The 14748-nt window shown below is 47.7% G+C and overlaps 1 protein-coding gene across 4 annotated transcripts in view; it reads left to right on the forward strand.

Moving 5' to 3' along the window:
• Positions 1-2904: 2904 nt before the first annotated feature.
• The window catches only part of ARHGEF12 (Rho guanine nucleotide exchange factor 12), an 82989-nt gene continuing 71145 nt past the window's right edge, over positions 2905-14748 (forward strand). For 2 of the 4 annotated variants that reach the window (XM_056322900.1, XM_056322901.1), the window contains exon 1: positions 5506-5681. In XM_056322900.1, the coding sequence (XP_056178875.1) occupies positions 5650-5681 (32 nt within the window). In that variant the 5' untranslated portion in view covers positions 5506-5649. Of the gene's footprint in view, positions 3099-5505; positions 5682-14748 lie in introns of those variants that run through there. The other 2 variants (XM_056322902.1, XM_056322904.1) reach the window with 2 other exon arrangements.

Below are 14748 nucleotides of genomic sequence, written 5' to 3' on the forward strand. Positions count from 1 at the left end.
ACGTACCAGCTGTGTATACATTTCCAGCATTTCCAGTGAACTGCCTGTCTGTAGGTAGCAAATCATGTGCCTATTTTAAGGTATGAGATGATAAAATGATTTGAAATTCCATAGCAATGTGGAGCACAGCACAAATTCATGGGGTGGGTTTTTTTCAGGTTAGAGTTCTATCCAGACATCCGTTAGTGGCCATGGATCGGTGGCATCAGATTGTGAAGCAGGCTGCATCCATGTTACAGTGAAGCTGATTAGCATCAGCCCAGCACCTGGCTGGAAAAAGCAGTAGAAGGGCAAGGAGATAGACGTGTGTCTGGATTTGATTCAGAGTATCATTACTATCTTCAGCTCCCTCAAAAGTTGAATCTCAGCGAATAACAAAATCCCACACACATTCTCAGCTGGCTCAGAAGAATCTTGTGCCAGAGTAGTCCCCCAGGATCAAAGGATGCTGAACTAAGCAGCAGCTGTTAGCTCTTAGGTGAGTTTGATTGGATGGGATTGCAGGGCACTACAAAAAAATCAGTAAGGCAGGAAGGTTTAAGTTGTGCTAAGCTTGAGAGCAGTCAGGCTTACCCCATCCCTGACACGAGGTCAAGGTCTTGTCTGTTCTTCAGGAGTCATGAATTCATACGCACGTTTGGGAAACGAGCTGTCTTCTCTGTCGGCCTTGGGAGTCATTTCCCCTGTGCCTTTCCTCTCCAGCTGTGCAAGGAGTAAAGGTTGACTGTTGCTTTGCAAAAGCATCTGACTTTTTTTTTTTTTTTTTCCAAACAGTGGTTGGCATGGCAATTTATGGTAAGTTTACATAATAGTCCAAAATACTGGTGCATTCTGTCACTGGTCTTAAATTGATTACTGGTAAGTAGCAAAAGTTAAAAGACTAAAAGACATTATCCATTTAATTTTTATGATGGAGGTCAGCAAAACTCAGCTAATAGCCCATCATGTCCAACTTAACAGCACACAGTTTTACAAACCTATCTGTTCCTTACTTGAGGTCTGCAGGAGATCCATTGCACTCACAGGTAAATTGCTCTAACGGCCGATAATCCTGTCTGAAACGTTACAAAGTGAAATTTTCCTGAAAGAAACCCGATTACATTCACTGTTTGCTCATACTTCAAATTTGAAGTATAGCAGCTGTCAGAGGCAAGGCAGTGTGATAAATCCGGCATCGGGGCGTAAAGGTAGGATCATCTTTTGCTGCTTCGCAGAGTCCGTAGGGGTGCAAAGCCTGGCCAGACGGCCACGGGTGCACCGCGGCGGCCGGAGCGCAGCAGGCACAGCCCCCCCCCAGCTCCACCGCCCCACACGCCCCTTCAAAGGGGGACCCAGGCGGTGAGCTGCACCTCGCCGCCCGCCTGCCAGCAGGCTGCATTAATATTGCAGGCAAGTTTCGGGAAGAGGTGCCGTACGCGGCGTTCCCAGCAGATGGCAAGAGCTCCTCGGTGAGCTCCGCGGCGAGCCTGGAGAGCTTCGGACTTTCTGCAAGGAACCCTCGGGGAAACCTTTCTCTGCCATCCCGCCTTCTCCGCAACCCCGTACAAGGCACCTCCAGGGACGTGCCCTTTTTGTGCCACCCTTTAAGGCAAAGAAGTTATATTTCGCAGGAGTCAACCTTTTGCTTCAGGGTCCTCCTTACCTGAGTTGCTCTGGATTGTGAAAAACGGGCTGTGGGGGACGTTGGTGCTTTGCCCTGGCGGCACGGACTGATGAACTTAGTACGCAGTTTCCACTTCTAGCATATATGTCTGTGTGTGGTACTCTATTATGTATATTCAAAGTGACGACTTCAGAGCTACCAAAACCCACCCCAACCTTTCAATTGGTACTGCGCAGTGTAACTGCTTATTGATTTCCCCTCCCCACCCCCCGGATTTCACATTGTGAAACTGCCTAGGCAGAAGTATCATAAATATGCATCCATATTAATGTAAATATGCAACCAGCTCCCAACCGAAAAAATCAGCATTTGCAGAAAAGAGAAGCAGTTACGGTTTCAGAATGTATTGAATATAGCTTCAAGCAAGGTATGGTCTTGCATGCCTAATGATGTATCTGATCCTGAGTTTCCAGAACCCTGTTTTCGTCTCTTCCCAATGTTGAATTGTTTTATTAGTGCTTTTTCTTTTTAATAGTTGCATTAAACATTGAAATGTGAATGCAGCCCATTATGAGCAAGAGTTAATCTACTGAACCCCATGGCAGAAGTTTATGCTTCCTTTTTGTCACTGGTATAGTCTTGTGTGATGCTGCCTTTGACAATACTGAGCAAATTTTTGTCAGATGTTAATCACTGTCACTCCACTGAATTTTGCATCAATTCACTGCAGCAGTGGATAAGCTTCCTTCTCCTTCCCATATATATATATATATATATTTTTTTTAGGATTTCGTCCAGCTAATTGTTGTTGTCATTATGTTGTCATGCTCAATAAAATATAATTAAAGTAATAAAAAAGCATCAAGACCTAGCATGCAAATGCTGGGCCTGCCATGAAAAAGATCTCCCAGGAGTCTTCCTTTCTCAAGGCACAGAACTTGATGTTCCCCAAGTTAAAAGCAGGGAGGGCTTGACTGCAGAGGAGATGCACTAAAGAGATATATAATAAATGTGGATAGATATAGTTATTCATTCACTCCATTACCACTGGCCAATGTATTGCATACAGCTGCAGAATGAGAGGCACCTGTGGTTGCGTGCCATGCACTTCTCCCCCCCACCCCCCGGCCTTTTTTTTTTTCCCAAGCCTCTGTCTTCCTCAAAAGGAAATGAAAAGAGGAAGTATAAATGTCCTGCATATATATGTCAAGTATCACGTAGAAAATTATTTCATCCCATGCTTCCTCTCTTTGCAATGTACTTCATCAAAACGACAAATTCTTCAGACTATCAGTCTCCTGGCTTCCTGATTGATGCTCGCTTCACTCCAAGGGGGGGAAAAGCTGCATGTTGTGGAACAGCAGGGTCCTGACTATAGCTTCAAGCAAGGTACGGTCCTGCATGCTTAATGATGTATCTGGTCCCGAGTTTCCAGAACCCTGTTTTCCAGACTCTTTCCAAGTCCATTGTCCTGGCCTTGAAGAAGTATATCAAGGTAAGATTAATTAAAGGGAGGGAGGATGGTGTCCTGTATGATTTGGATTAGCTAATAAGATTATTTTGGTCTGTTGGCGTGTGGCAGGAAAGACTGATGTTCCACAAGTCCCTCTGCACTAGGAGGCCAGGTATTCATGCCCACCTTCCCTGGCAGTGGAGCTGTCCTGCTTTCTATTCCACTCCCGTGGAGCTCATGAGCTTTAATTCCTGGTGACATGAAGCACAGTAGCATGGAATGTTCCTGAAGTTCTAGCATATAGATATTATTCCATCTTATTTATCCCCTTGTGCTGGCAACGAGATTTTGGGATTAGGTAATGTGCCTAAAACTCAGCTTCTGATCTCTTATGGCTTGCTTTGTGCTGTTTGTGCACTGTCAGGAACAGGCTCTGCTGTTGAAATGTGTGTGGAATCGAGATGGGCCTTTCTCTCCAAAGCTGTGTCCTATGGGGCACAGATGGCAGGGAGCTAGAGCAATGTGCCAGCAAGGATGGGTTTCTCTAGAGAGCTGTGGCTGAGGAGGGGAAAATCCACCCATGCTGAAATTTGAATGTCCGTATATTGTATGTTTAGCAGGTATGGTAAGGGGCAGCAGTCTACGTCGCTCACCTTTTCGTGTTGGAGGGGATTTTTTATGTTAAGTGGGGCAGGAACAGGCCCTGGGCCGCCCGTGTTCTGGGAAGGCTGCGATGTGCTCAGGGAGGGATCAGTGCTCGTTCTCATCTCGGGGTTTTGTCGACCTTCTGCGAGAAGAATCCCCGACGAAAGGCATGGTGGAAGTGCAGGGCCTCGGGATTCGGCACAGCGCTGTGGATGGTCGGGGTCTGCGGCGCAGGGGGCACTGCCTGAGCCCCTCAGCTGCGCGCCTGCGGCACCTCACTGCCTTAGTTTGCTCGTTACTTTCTTCCCGAGTTTCTTCGTTGTCGTACTTTCCACGCCGTGCGTGGGGAGGCACGGGCGCCCCTGCCCCCAGAGCCCGTACACCCCAAACCCGACGGCTGGTCGGGCCAGGGTGGCACATGGAGGGGACCGGCCCGGGCGGCGGGCCCGAGGGGAGGTCGCTGTGAATCCGTTCGGTGGGAAGCGAAGGCAGCACCCGCCGGCCTGCACACGGCTGAGGCCGGCCCGGCGGGTCCGCTGAGCGCCCGGGGGCCCGGCCCGGCCCCGCGTTCACCCCCCGGGGCCGGGGCAGGCCGCGGCCCGCTGGAGCCCCGCGGGGGGACCCCGGGCGGCGCGGGGGGGGGGCCGCGGGGCTCGGCCCGGTGCGCCGGGTCTGGATGCGGAGCGGCGCCCGGTGCCGGGGGGGCGAGGCGCCGGGCCTGGTGGGGCGGTGAGCCGATCCCCGCTCCCGGCCCGCTCCTGCGCCGAAGGGGAAGGCGAAGGACCGCGGGGCTGGGCAGGGCCGGGCCCGGCCGGCGCCGTGGCCGGGAGGGAGGAGCGGCGGCCTGCTGCCGACGGAGGGGTCGGCGGCGGCGGAAGGACACGGCGGGAGGGGCGGGGGCGGCGTGAGGCGGCCCGGAGGTGCAGCCCCCCCCCGGAGTGCGGGGGAGGGGAGAGCGCGGAGGCGGCCCGGCCCGGCCCGGCTCGGCGCAGGCTCCGCCGGGACGCGCGGCTCCCGCCTCTCAGCAGCGCAGCGGGGCCGGCGGCAGGGCCGCGTCGCCAGTGGTCGCCGCGGGACTTTGCCCTGAACCGGGCCGGAGCGAGCAGCGCGCAGGCCGGGGCCCGAGCGGACCGAGCCCTCCCGGGGGGGGCCCTCGCCGGCCAGGCCGGGCCGCCGCGCCCCGCTGTAGCTCGGGCCAAAGCGGGACAGGCGGAGCGGCGGGGCATGGACCTGCAGGCCTAAGGGCGGCGGCGGGGCGGCCGCCCTGCCCGACCCCCCTGCGGGCGAGCCGGCGGGCGGGGGGTCGGGGCGGGCCGGCGGCGGGACATGGGCCCCAGCGCGGCCCTCGGGACACCGGCAGCGGGCAGGGCGCGCCGCCCGCCCCCCGCGGGCGAGAGGCCGTAAACAGCGGCGGGGAGGGGGCGCCCCGCGGCCGGCGGGCACCCCTCGGCCCGGGGGCGGTGGGCGTGCGGCCCCGGCGTGGGGAGCCCCGCCAGCAGCCGCCGGCGCCGGGGCTGCCCTCCGCGCTGGAGCTTCGCGCCGCAGAGGATCGCTGCCTTCGGAGGATTTTTCCTGCTCGGCAACGCGTTGTGTTCCCCCCGCCTGGGGGCCGAGGGAGCGTCGAGGGGCACGGCTGCTTTTGGTTGCTTTTTTGGCTTTTGTTTTGTTGTCGGAGTTGTTCCTGAACATCCCCCACGCCCCACTTCCGTGGTCTGGATATTCTGGGTGACTGCAAGAAGAGTTTCGGAGTTGTTCTGGATTCCCGCCCCCCCCCCCCCCCCCCCCCCCCCCCCCGCCCTTGAACTGAATTTGTCCTCTGTGCATGCCTCTTCTGGACCAAGGCTGGATCCTGAACCTCAGTGCATGTGGGGGGCAAAGCCTCGTTAAATATTCCTGCAGTAATAGTAAAATGTAAATTGGATAATACGACTTCTTGCCAAAGGCTCCAATGAGTGGCACACAGTCCACAATCACGGACAGGTCAGTATAAAATGAGTTTTCTTCCTTTTTTTTTTTTTTTTTTTTTCTTTTCTAAAGTCTAGGCTCTTCCCAGAGCTCGTGTACTTTGCATTCTGACGAGTGACAGCGGGACAGGCAGAATCAGAAAAGCGGGATTAAATCTGAATTTCTGGGAGTTGGTACATACCTACGGTGGTTGACTGTCAAGGCAAGTGGGTTAACTTTGAAACTGGAGTATTTCAAGTCCAACAGCTTTCAGGCCTGCCAGGCTGACTTTGTACGATCTAGAGGTTGCAATTCAGCTTCCCGGATGGGTTGGTGCTGGGAGGAACACCAAAAGCAACTGCTCCTGCCAGAAGTTAAAGCAAGAGGAGTGACAAGACTGTAGGATACAGCTGGAGCCTGAACTCAAAAACCGTGCAGAGGATGCCCTTGCTTCTCTTTAGGTCAAGCATTGTAGCCTTCCAAAGAGAGGTCACTTCAGGTGAGGGCAGGAAGGATAGTTGATGAGCAGGAATGTCTGCTGGCGTCTACACTACCTTAGCAGTAATCTGTTCCATGCTTTAGATACCTGCTCAAGCCTCTGGGCTTCTCTGCAGGTGCTGCCATGTGCATTTCATTAGCAGTCTGGGGTTCTTGCGCTTGTACTGGGATGCTTCAGAGACAGAGGAAGAAGAACATGTATTTTCTATTGTAAGAAAAAAAATCAAGTAGGAAACCTCTTACATGCTTTTTAGGCAGAAGTATGGAGTAAGTGTCTTCAGGCTCTTTTGAAGAGAGGAAGAGATACCTTTTTTTACATTTGTAAGCTGAAGAAACTTTTACTATGTGTTTTGTTATATTCTCCTTAATTGTGCACGTTGAGTAGTTAAGGTGTGAATGTGTGTGTTGAAGGCCTCGCTAGCCTTTCGTGACCGATATGGCCAGTTCTGGCACAGGAGAGAAGCCAGGGCTGGGGCAGGTTGGCGATGCTTATGGGTGCTCGAGGTTACCTTTTAGACTCGAGGTACAGGCAGGAAAGAGAGCAAGTGTAGTTCTCGCTTACACTTAGTCCTTTTCATGGTTCCACAGGTCTTAACAGACAGTACAGTGCCTGAGCGGCGTGAAAGAGCTCTTGTACAGCTCAGAACCACCTATGGTTTGTGTTTATGACTGTGCTGTTCATGGAGTACTAAGTCTTTGAAATGAATTGTGTAGCATGTACTAGCAGAATTGGTGACAGAAGAAAGCCAATGGTTTTTTTCTTTTGCACTGTGTGTGCAAAAATAAATCTCTATTTAATGACATTAAAATAGACTATTTAAAAAAATTATTTCTAGTAGTTAAAAAAAATATGTCCTGGTCCATGCAACCCTGTGTCACAGGACGCACTTCTTCTGTACCAGACAAGACGGTGACAGTAAACAGAAGGTGGTGTTTCAGTGGCTTTGTGAGAATTTTGTCACGTACTTGAGAGGGTATGTCTTATGGCAGGTTGGGCGATATCAAAAGGAATGATAGGATTTTCATACCAAGAAGCAGTTGAGTGATGCATGGAAAGGAAAAGCATGAGGACAGGGAATTTAATTTGCTTCTTAGTAAAACAAAATACTTTCCGTTATTGAATTGGAACAGCCTAATTGAAAATGTGGCAGAGACAAAAGATGTCGCGTTTCCTTTTGCTTTCAGTGGTGGCAAGAGGATGTTTCTGTTTGGTGTGCCATTAAGGTTTTGGTTCAAAAGACTTTTAATGTCAGGTAAGGAGCTGTCTTCATAACCCTGGCAGTCGGAAGCTTTCTGGCAGCAGGGTTGTGTGACGATTGGGGGAGCGCGGGGAAGCAGGGAAGCCTTGCCACAGCCCTTCGCCTCTGGCCTGCAGGAAGCCCAGCTCTGGGGCTGCAAAGGGAATTCTGGCGGTGTGGCCCATCTATTCCCCAGCCAAACCTTTCAGCAGAACGCTGGATGATGTGGCAGTGGTGCGTGTTATTAGCATGTGGATGTCTGGAGCAAGGCCCCTCCTTTTTATCGGCAGCGTTGTGCAGGATCTGGAGATGGGGTGGGTTTTGGTCACTGTTGTCCTAGCAGTTGTGTTGGTGAAAAGCTTGCTTTCCCGTTAGGCCCAAGAAGCCTCTGCATTGCCTCTTTAAATCCAGCTCCTAAGCTTGGAATGTAAAACAGGTGCACTATAAATAAACTTGATGCTTCTAGTGTCATTACACCTACATGCTATAAATTGTACGACGTGTTCAATTCTCTCTGTATTTGTCGGTGCCCTTCCTCGGTGGGACCGAGTTGGGAACTGTCTTAAAACAGAAAAACCCAGCTTGCATCTTGTGCCCAGTGGCATTGTGAATATAACAGGGTAGCATGGGCCTGCATTTTTCTCTGTTAGCTTTACATATGTGTAGCTGCTTAAAGCCCTGTTACAGGCAGCAAATATTTACTTTTGTATCCCTTCAGTTTAAGATAGTAATCATACCGAGTGTTTTGATAGCTGTTTGACATTTCCCTTGTCCAGGCTGAACTCGTCCCATCCTTTACATGTTTTATGTCTTTTACGTTCTTGTTGATGTCATGTATGACATTAATGTATATGTAAATCAGAAGGAATGTATGAATGGCCATTTCTAGTGCTGTTCGGTAGCCAGTATGATAAATGATGTTTTCATTAAGCCCCCTCCTTCTTTTTTCCTGCCCTTTTTTTTTTTCTCATAATACTTCCCTGCCCCTCACCCCGAAAGTTCAATGGATTTTAGTGTCTGAGACTATGCTGAAATACAGTCGTGCCAGTTCATATCTCATACATCTGGGGTAATTTTCTCTGTGGACCAAACCTTAACCCTTTTCATTTTGATGCAGGTTATGCTTCATCGCCGAGTTGAACAGCTGAGCTGTTATCCAGCTGGCTAACAAAGCAACATCGTTTTCTTCTAGTGTCTTAAGACTGGAGGGAAGTGAATGCCTGGGGAAATGGGGGAATACCAGGTATTAAACAAAAAGGCATAACAGATGTTAAGACTTCTGAGAACGTAATGACTGTTCAGCAACCTTACTGAGGAAGCATCTGATACATCCCGTTCCCAGTCAGCTACTCAGCATTTGGAGAAACGAGTAAAGGGTGCTAGCAGAAAAAAAAGATTTTCTCGTAATACTTGAGGTTTAGAAATACATAAGCAAAAAGTGCCCCAGGATAGCCATGATGCACTACATGGCTTCTGATGCTATGAGAGAGCCAGAACTTAAAGCCAGTGACATTTACTTCCTCTTCTTTCTTTGGGGATGTTCTTTTACTTTGTCAGCTGCTTCTTTTCATATCCTGTTGCCCAGTGGACCATACCACACAATCTTCAGAAGCCTTACTGCTCTGCCACTTCACGTTTGTAAACATTTATACCCTTTTAATTTAATTCTCTTAGCTATACTGTATTTGTTTAGAGGCCTCCTCAGGTGGCATTTATCTTGCTTGACTTAGTAAGTTTTTGAGGTAGACATCTCTATCTGAGCTGGCCATCAAGATTGCCTTTATAGTTAGTGGAAGAAACTGGGCACATCTAGGGGACCATTGATTATCCTGAAGTAGGTATCTGAAATTGGTCAGGTGAATGAATGATAAGATGCCTGCTTGTCTTCATCCAGCTCTGGATTTAGATGAGATTTGCCACACTTTCAAACCTGAAAATTTCTGTTCTTGTTCTTCCTCAAATTCCTGTCTAGTTACTAGTGCTAGGTTGGATTTTTTTTGCTGGGTATTGTTTTGGGCTGTCAGCGTGAGGATTTTGGAAGGGGGAGACTGGGCTACAGGGACTATCTAAAGCTTTGGGACCCCACTCTGGGTAGGGTATGTTAGAGGAGGTGGTTTTCCGTTTCTTCTGTGGGACTGCACATGAGTGTGCCAGCGTGCACTCACTTCTGAGCTCTTCTGGCCCAGCCGCACTTGGGCAGGCCGGCTGGCTTCCAGCCTTGCTCTGTTCTGCCGTTTGTGGCAGGCAGCACATGGCTGAGCGAGGTAGGGGTTTTATTCTTTGCAAGGACATACTGGGGCTGGGATGAAATTCGGCCATTTGCAGGCTCTGGTTGGCCACCGAAGGATGATCAGAACTCTGCTGTATCCTGTTATGACACTAAAGAAACATTTGTATGCTATTAATTCTTTTTTTTTTTTTCTCATCGTTAACTTTATTTTTCTTCCTGTAACCATTCCAAACATGCTGCAGAGTTGAGCAATTGCACAGCTACAGAACATGCTTTATGTTTCTGTCTGTTTAATAAAGCACGATAAAAGAATGGAGGCTCTTTCTGCTTTTGCAGTACCTTGTTGAGGAACCGATGACTCTTCCTATGCAGTTGCTTGCAAATGAGTTTTATTTATAACAGTGCTGTAGTTTCTGTTGCTATGATTGGAAAATAGGAGAGGTAGAATTTACACATAATTACCTTTGAGAGGTTTTAATTCCTGATTTGCTCCTGACTTGGTACTAAAATAGACCCTAATTGTTTCTTATCTGCTTAGATGCACTTTCTCTGTCTTTGGCTGTTTGTAAGTCCCTGTAGTAACTGGGATTTCTTTAACTGCCCTTAGTGTTATTGAGTAGCTAGATGTTGTTATCATGCATTTTATTTAATTAGTAGAGTTTGTAAGATCTAATATTTATGAAAAGTTGGCTGCAGCACAATGTCTGTTTCTGTGGGCTAAAAAGTGTAATAGTCATTGAGGTAAGTTGCCTTGTGCTTTCCATCATTGTGCCTTCACTATGTTTGCAAATAAGCAGTTGACACAGTCTGTGCATAAATTCATTTTTTATTTTGCTTTTATTGAAGCTGTCAGAAGAGAGTACTGTCCGTGATGTTTACTATTGGCTAGGAAGCAAATGCTGCCAGTTCATGCTGCATAGTTTATTAGGGTTTTTACTGGAGACAGAAGTTGAGGTGAGCTTGATTTTCAAGTTTTGAATAGAGCTGTGGGCGTCATGATTATTTGGGTGGAGGCAGGAATGATATTTCATCTGTTAGCCCAATTGTATAATTCTCCCTGTGCACATAACTCCTATTATGGCATTTATTATTGTTTCAAATGGGTAGAGTAGGCATGGCACTGGGATGTATGCTACTTCAATTTTATACTTTTAAAAATCTTGTCTAGCTCCGCAGGAGTCAGGGTGTGATACATTTAGCAGCAAAAAATACTCGTCAGAGCTAGTTTTGAAAAGCCTAGAGGGTGTGCAGGACTGCATGAAAAGTCTGGAGAAACGGCCTGGTGATAATGTGAGCTCTTCAGATACCATTCCTGTCCAAGGGATATCCACAGGGGCCTCGTCACGTGAAACACAGAAACCCTTCTGCCAGGTGGTGAGGCCTCTGCGTTTCCCAGCCTGATACAGCCTGTTCTGCGGAGAACTCTTTGACTTACCACGGTAGTGTTTGAGTGCTGATCTGCACTGACACCCCTAATTACTGTCACATACGGGTTGTCCTTTTTGGTGTTGTGCCCCTCCCCTTTCTGCCTGTGGACAATTGTTGGTGCATTGGAGTTCTTAAAGATCACCGTTCTGTTTCGGTTTGTTAATGCCTGCTGCTGCCCTGTTTAGAGATGTCTGAGAAGAAATGTGCATCTTACCCTTGGAGCAGAAGTTGCTGAGGTCACTGGTGAGCTTTGTGGTATTCATTTTTGAACTTCTCAGACCAATCTTTATAGAACTGACTTCTGTATTGATGAGCATGACCCATAGCGTAGAAGAGTTTCTTGGTCCTTAAGGGTGGCAGCATTGACCACGGTCCTCCTGCTGGAAGTCAAAGTAATCTTCTGTTTACTCTTGGAACTATTCTGTATCATGTTGTGAAGGTAGTGATTTAGGCACTGAAGATTATTTGGCAGTCCATCTGAAGGCAGTATGCAGCATTCGTGTATTTGCCTGGGGAAAGTGGTGCAGACACCTGTACCAGTTACTTTGCATATTTCATGACTATATCCCAAGATCTTTTGATTATTTCAAGAAGGGGGGTGGGGTGGGTGGGTGGGGGATGTCTCCTAGTGGATTTGTGCCTTAAGCATTTTGTGTGAATCTGGTTCAGTGAGTAGCTTCGATGCCTGCTTCTGTTTCCTTGCTTTCCCAAGAAACTTTGGAGTCTAATTAACAGGATTTTTGGCATTAACTGTTTTTTTCCCCATTTTTTCCACAGTGTTCTGGATAGCATTGTTGGCCTGTCATGGTTACAACCGTCAACCCCCACCCCAGCCAGCCCAGTGCTATAGCTTGTAGTTGTGCAAAGTATCTCAAAGAGGAGCAGTGTTTGCCTTGGTCTGGAGGCTGAATTCTCCACTTAAACCTCTAGGTGATCCTTCTGGGTCACCGGAGAAGTATGTTGGCTGTGCTGCTTGAAAGATAAGCTTGGGCTCTTGCTTTCAAGGCTTTATCCACCAGGTTTCTCATTGAATGCCTCTTCCTTCCCTCTGAAAATCAGCAGTAGGAGACTTATTAATGAATCCCATTTGTATTAGCTTTGAGTTTCTAGACTGGGTGATCTGAGTTGTTAATAAAAATACTTATTGTAGCATTCCTAAGGCTCTGCAAATATTCCTCTGCATAAGCACTCTCCCTTCTTTCACTCTAGTCCTGATATTTTATCTGCTTTGAGATAACTAGATCTTTCTTGTGTAATGAATGCCAATAGCACTAAGAGAAAATAGACTTGAACGCATACTTTCTGGTAGGTGATGCTATGCTATGTTCTGTGGCCCTGTTCTGGGTAATTACTAGGTTTAAAGAACAGAAGTGTTAGTTCATGTCTCAGCTTGATTAAACTAAGGGTCAGGAGCCTGGATGTAGATAATGTCTTAACATCAGAAGAGAGGGCTCAGAATAAGGACGGGGGAAGCAGTAGCAAATTGATTAGTAAAATGAAAAAGGATGTAAAATGTGCGGTGTTTGATTAAGAATGTACAAGGGATAAAATACAAGGCAGGATACATACAGAATAGGAACAGCACACTTAGAAAAAGACAGGAAAAAACAAGGTTTACTCACTTTTCTTTTAAAAGAAAACATTTAAAAATAAATATATTAAAAATGACAGGAAAAAGCAGTGTCCTTATGCTTCAAATGTAAGCATAAGTATAAATAGTAAAAACAAAACAAACAATGTTCAGACTGTGACATTCACAAATGGTCTACTAAACATCACTTGTGCTTTGTTATTACCCTGCATCCTTTCCTTGAGTATTTTCAGTATTGGGTCTATTTCATTTCTCGGAGCAATGAACAGGAACCCTTTCTTGCATAGTTGCACCATTTAGCAAAGTCTGATGGTAAATAAGAAGCATTGCTGTTTACATTTGCTGGCAAAGGCTTAAATGTTATCTGCCTGGCTATTTTAAGCTTTGTTTTGACAACACTGAAACTTCTGGGCTCTGTGATGTCGGTTGGTAAAGTGCTTTATTAAATTGCTCTGGCACTGGAAAAGCAAATGAACAGTGTGCTTCCTGAGGCTGAATACCTGAGGTGGAAAGGATCCTAAGGCAGGGCACGTGAGTTCCAGTACTTGGAATAATTTGGTTGTAATCTGTCTGGATCATGGTCATATTAGCTACTTGGATCCTGACAAACGTCCTGCTGAAGATAGGTGGTGTTTCTTGCAGGACTGGCACGCTAACAGTCTGTGCTGTCTGGCACATGGCACTTGGGTCTCAGTTCATTTAAGGGTTCAGAAAAACTAAACGTTTTATCACCACGGCACAGGGCTATGTAAAAGATGGACTGAACTGTGTGTATTGAGCAAAAGGGCCTCTTTTGGTGGCTATGAAGAAGTTGCGGTGCTGGTGCTGGAAACCTAAGGGAGAATCCTTGGGTTCTGGGAGTTCTTGGTTGCTCTCAGATGGCACAAGAAGCGTATGTGCAAGGGCAAGACTTGAACTGATCTCTCTCTGCTCTTGAGCTCCTGAAATATGTATTGGGAGCCCCTGAAATATGTATTGGAAGGCTTCAGAGATATTGGTGGAAATATTACTCCTGTCCAGGTGCTGTTCCTCCTGAAAACCCTAAGTAGCAGCACAACTGTTCTTATTTGAGAAGCTCATGTTGAATTTATTTGCAGACGGTGAATCCTGGTTTGTGGTATCACAGGCAATCACTTTACCGAGAGCGTGGGTGACTTCCCAAGATGAACTAGTAACCTGTGAAGAGTTGGATACTCTTTTGTGGAGTCCTGAGTGAGCTGTAGTGCTGGGAGGGGGCTGGAAAGCTTAGGTGGGACCTGGATTAACCTGAGCGAGCATTTCCCAGTCTGGAGGAAAAGGCCCATCTATTTAATAAAGCACTAGACTGATCCAAGACAGGTATGGGATTCTGAGTCCGCCACTCCCATAAACATACAAGCTTCAACCTGTAGGCTTACCTAAAGTATCTGATGGCTGCTTGGAAGTCTTTTTACCCTGTTATGATAGTGGCTGTTAGCGTAGCTTATTGGCAGCACATCAGACAAGGCGTCTCCTCTCAGCACTCAACACTGGTGCACAGAGGCACCACTGCATGCTTCTGTTGTGCCCAGATGCAGAAGAATATTCTGATGTGTAGGGACTAAGATCAAAGCCACCAGAAAAGTGTTGGAAAAAAGGAGAAAAGAGGAGAATCGAAGGAGAGAAGTTATAATGAGCGAGGAGAAAAAGGAAATAGGAAAAGGCTGCAATGTAAGACATGAAAGTCAATAGGAAATGAGCGAGAGGGAGAGAAATGGGAGAGGTGGTGGCAACTGCCAGATAGGAGAGAGGTTTCCTGTCTGCCAGTGGTTTCTGAAGGCAAACATCAGCCACAAGGGACAAAGTAAGACCTGCTAGTGTAAGGCAAAAACCCCTGACAAGCCAAGGCTACAACTGTGTTTTCTGTGGAGGACTGAACATGTGTGCTTGGTGTCTGGGAGTACCTGTCTATTTCTTGAGGAGGCCGTTACTGTTCAGGACTGGGAAACTCTTCCAGCAGTTGTAATGCCTTCTAAAATTTTGCTCTGCTTTGAGTGGGAGCAAGTCCCATGTTGACAGTATTTGAGCCATGATGATGATTCCTTTTCTTTTGTTAAGTAGCTTTCAAAGTTGGTGCTTGCAAGAAAATAGTGTGGTTTT

The sequence above is a fragment of the Falco biarmicus genome, chromosome 20, assembly GCF_023638135.1.
Source record: "Falco biarmicus isolate bFalBia1 chromosome 20, bFalBia1.pri, whole genome shotgun sequence".
Classification (NCBI taxonomy): Eukaryota; Metazoa; Chordata; class Aves; order Falconiformes; family Falconidae; genus Falco; species Falco biarmicus.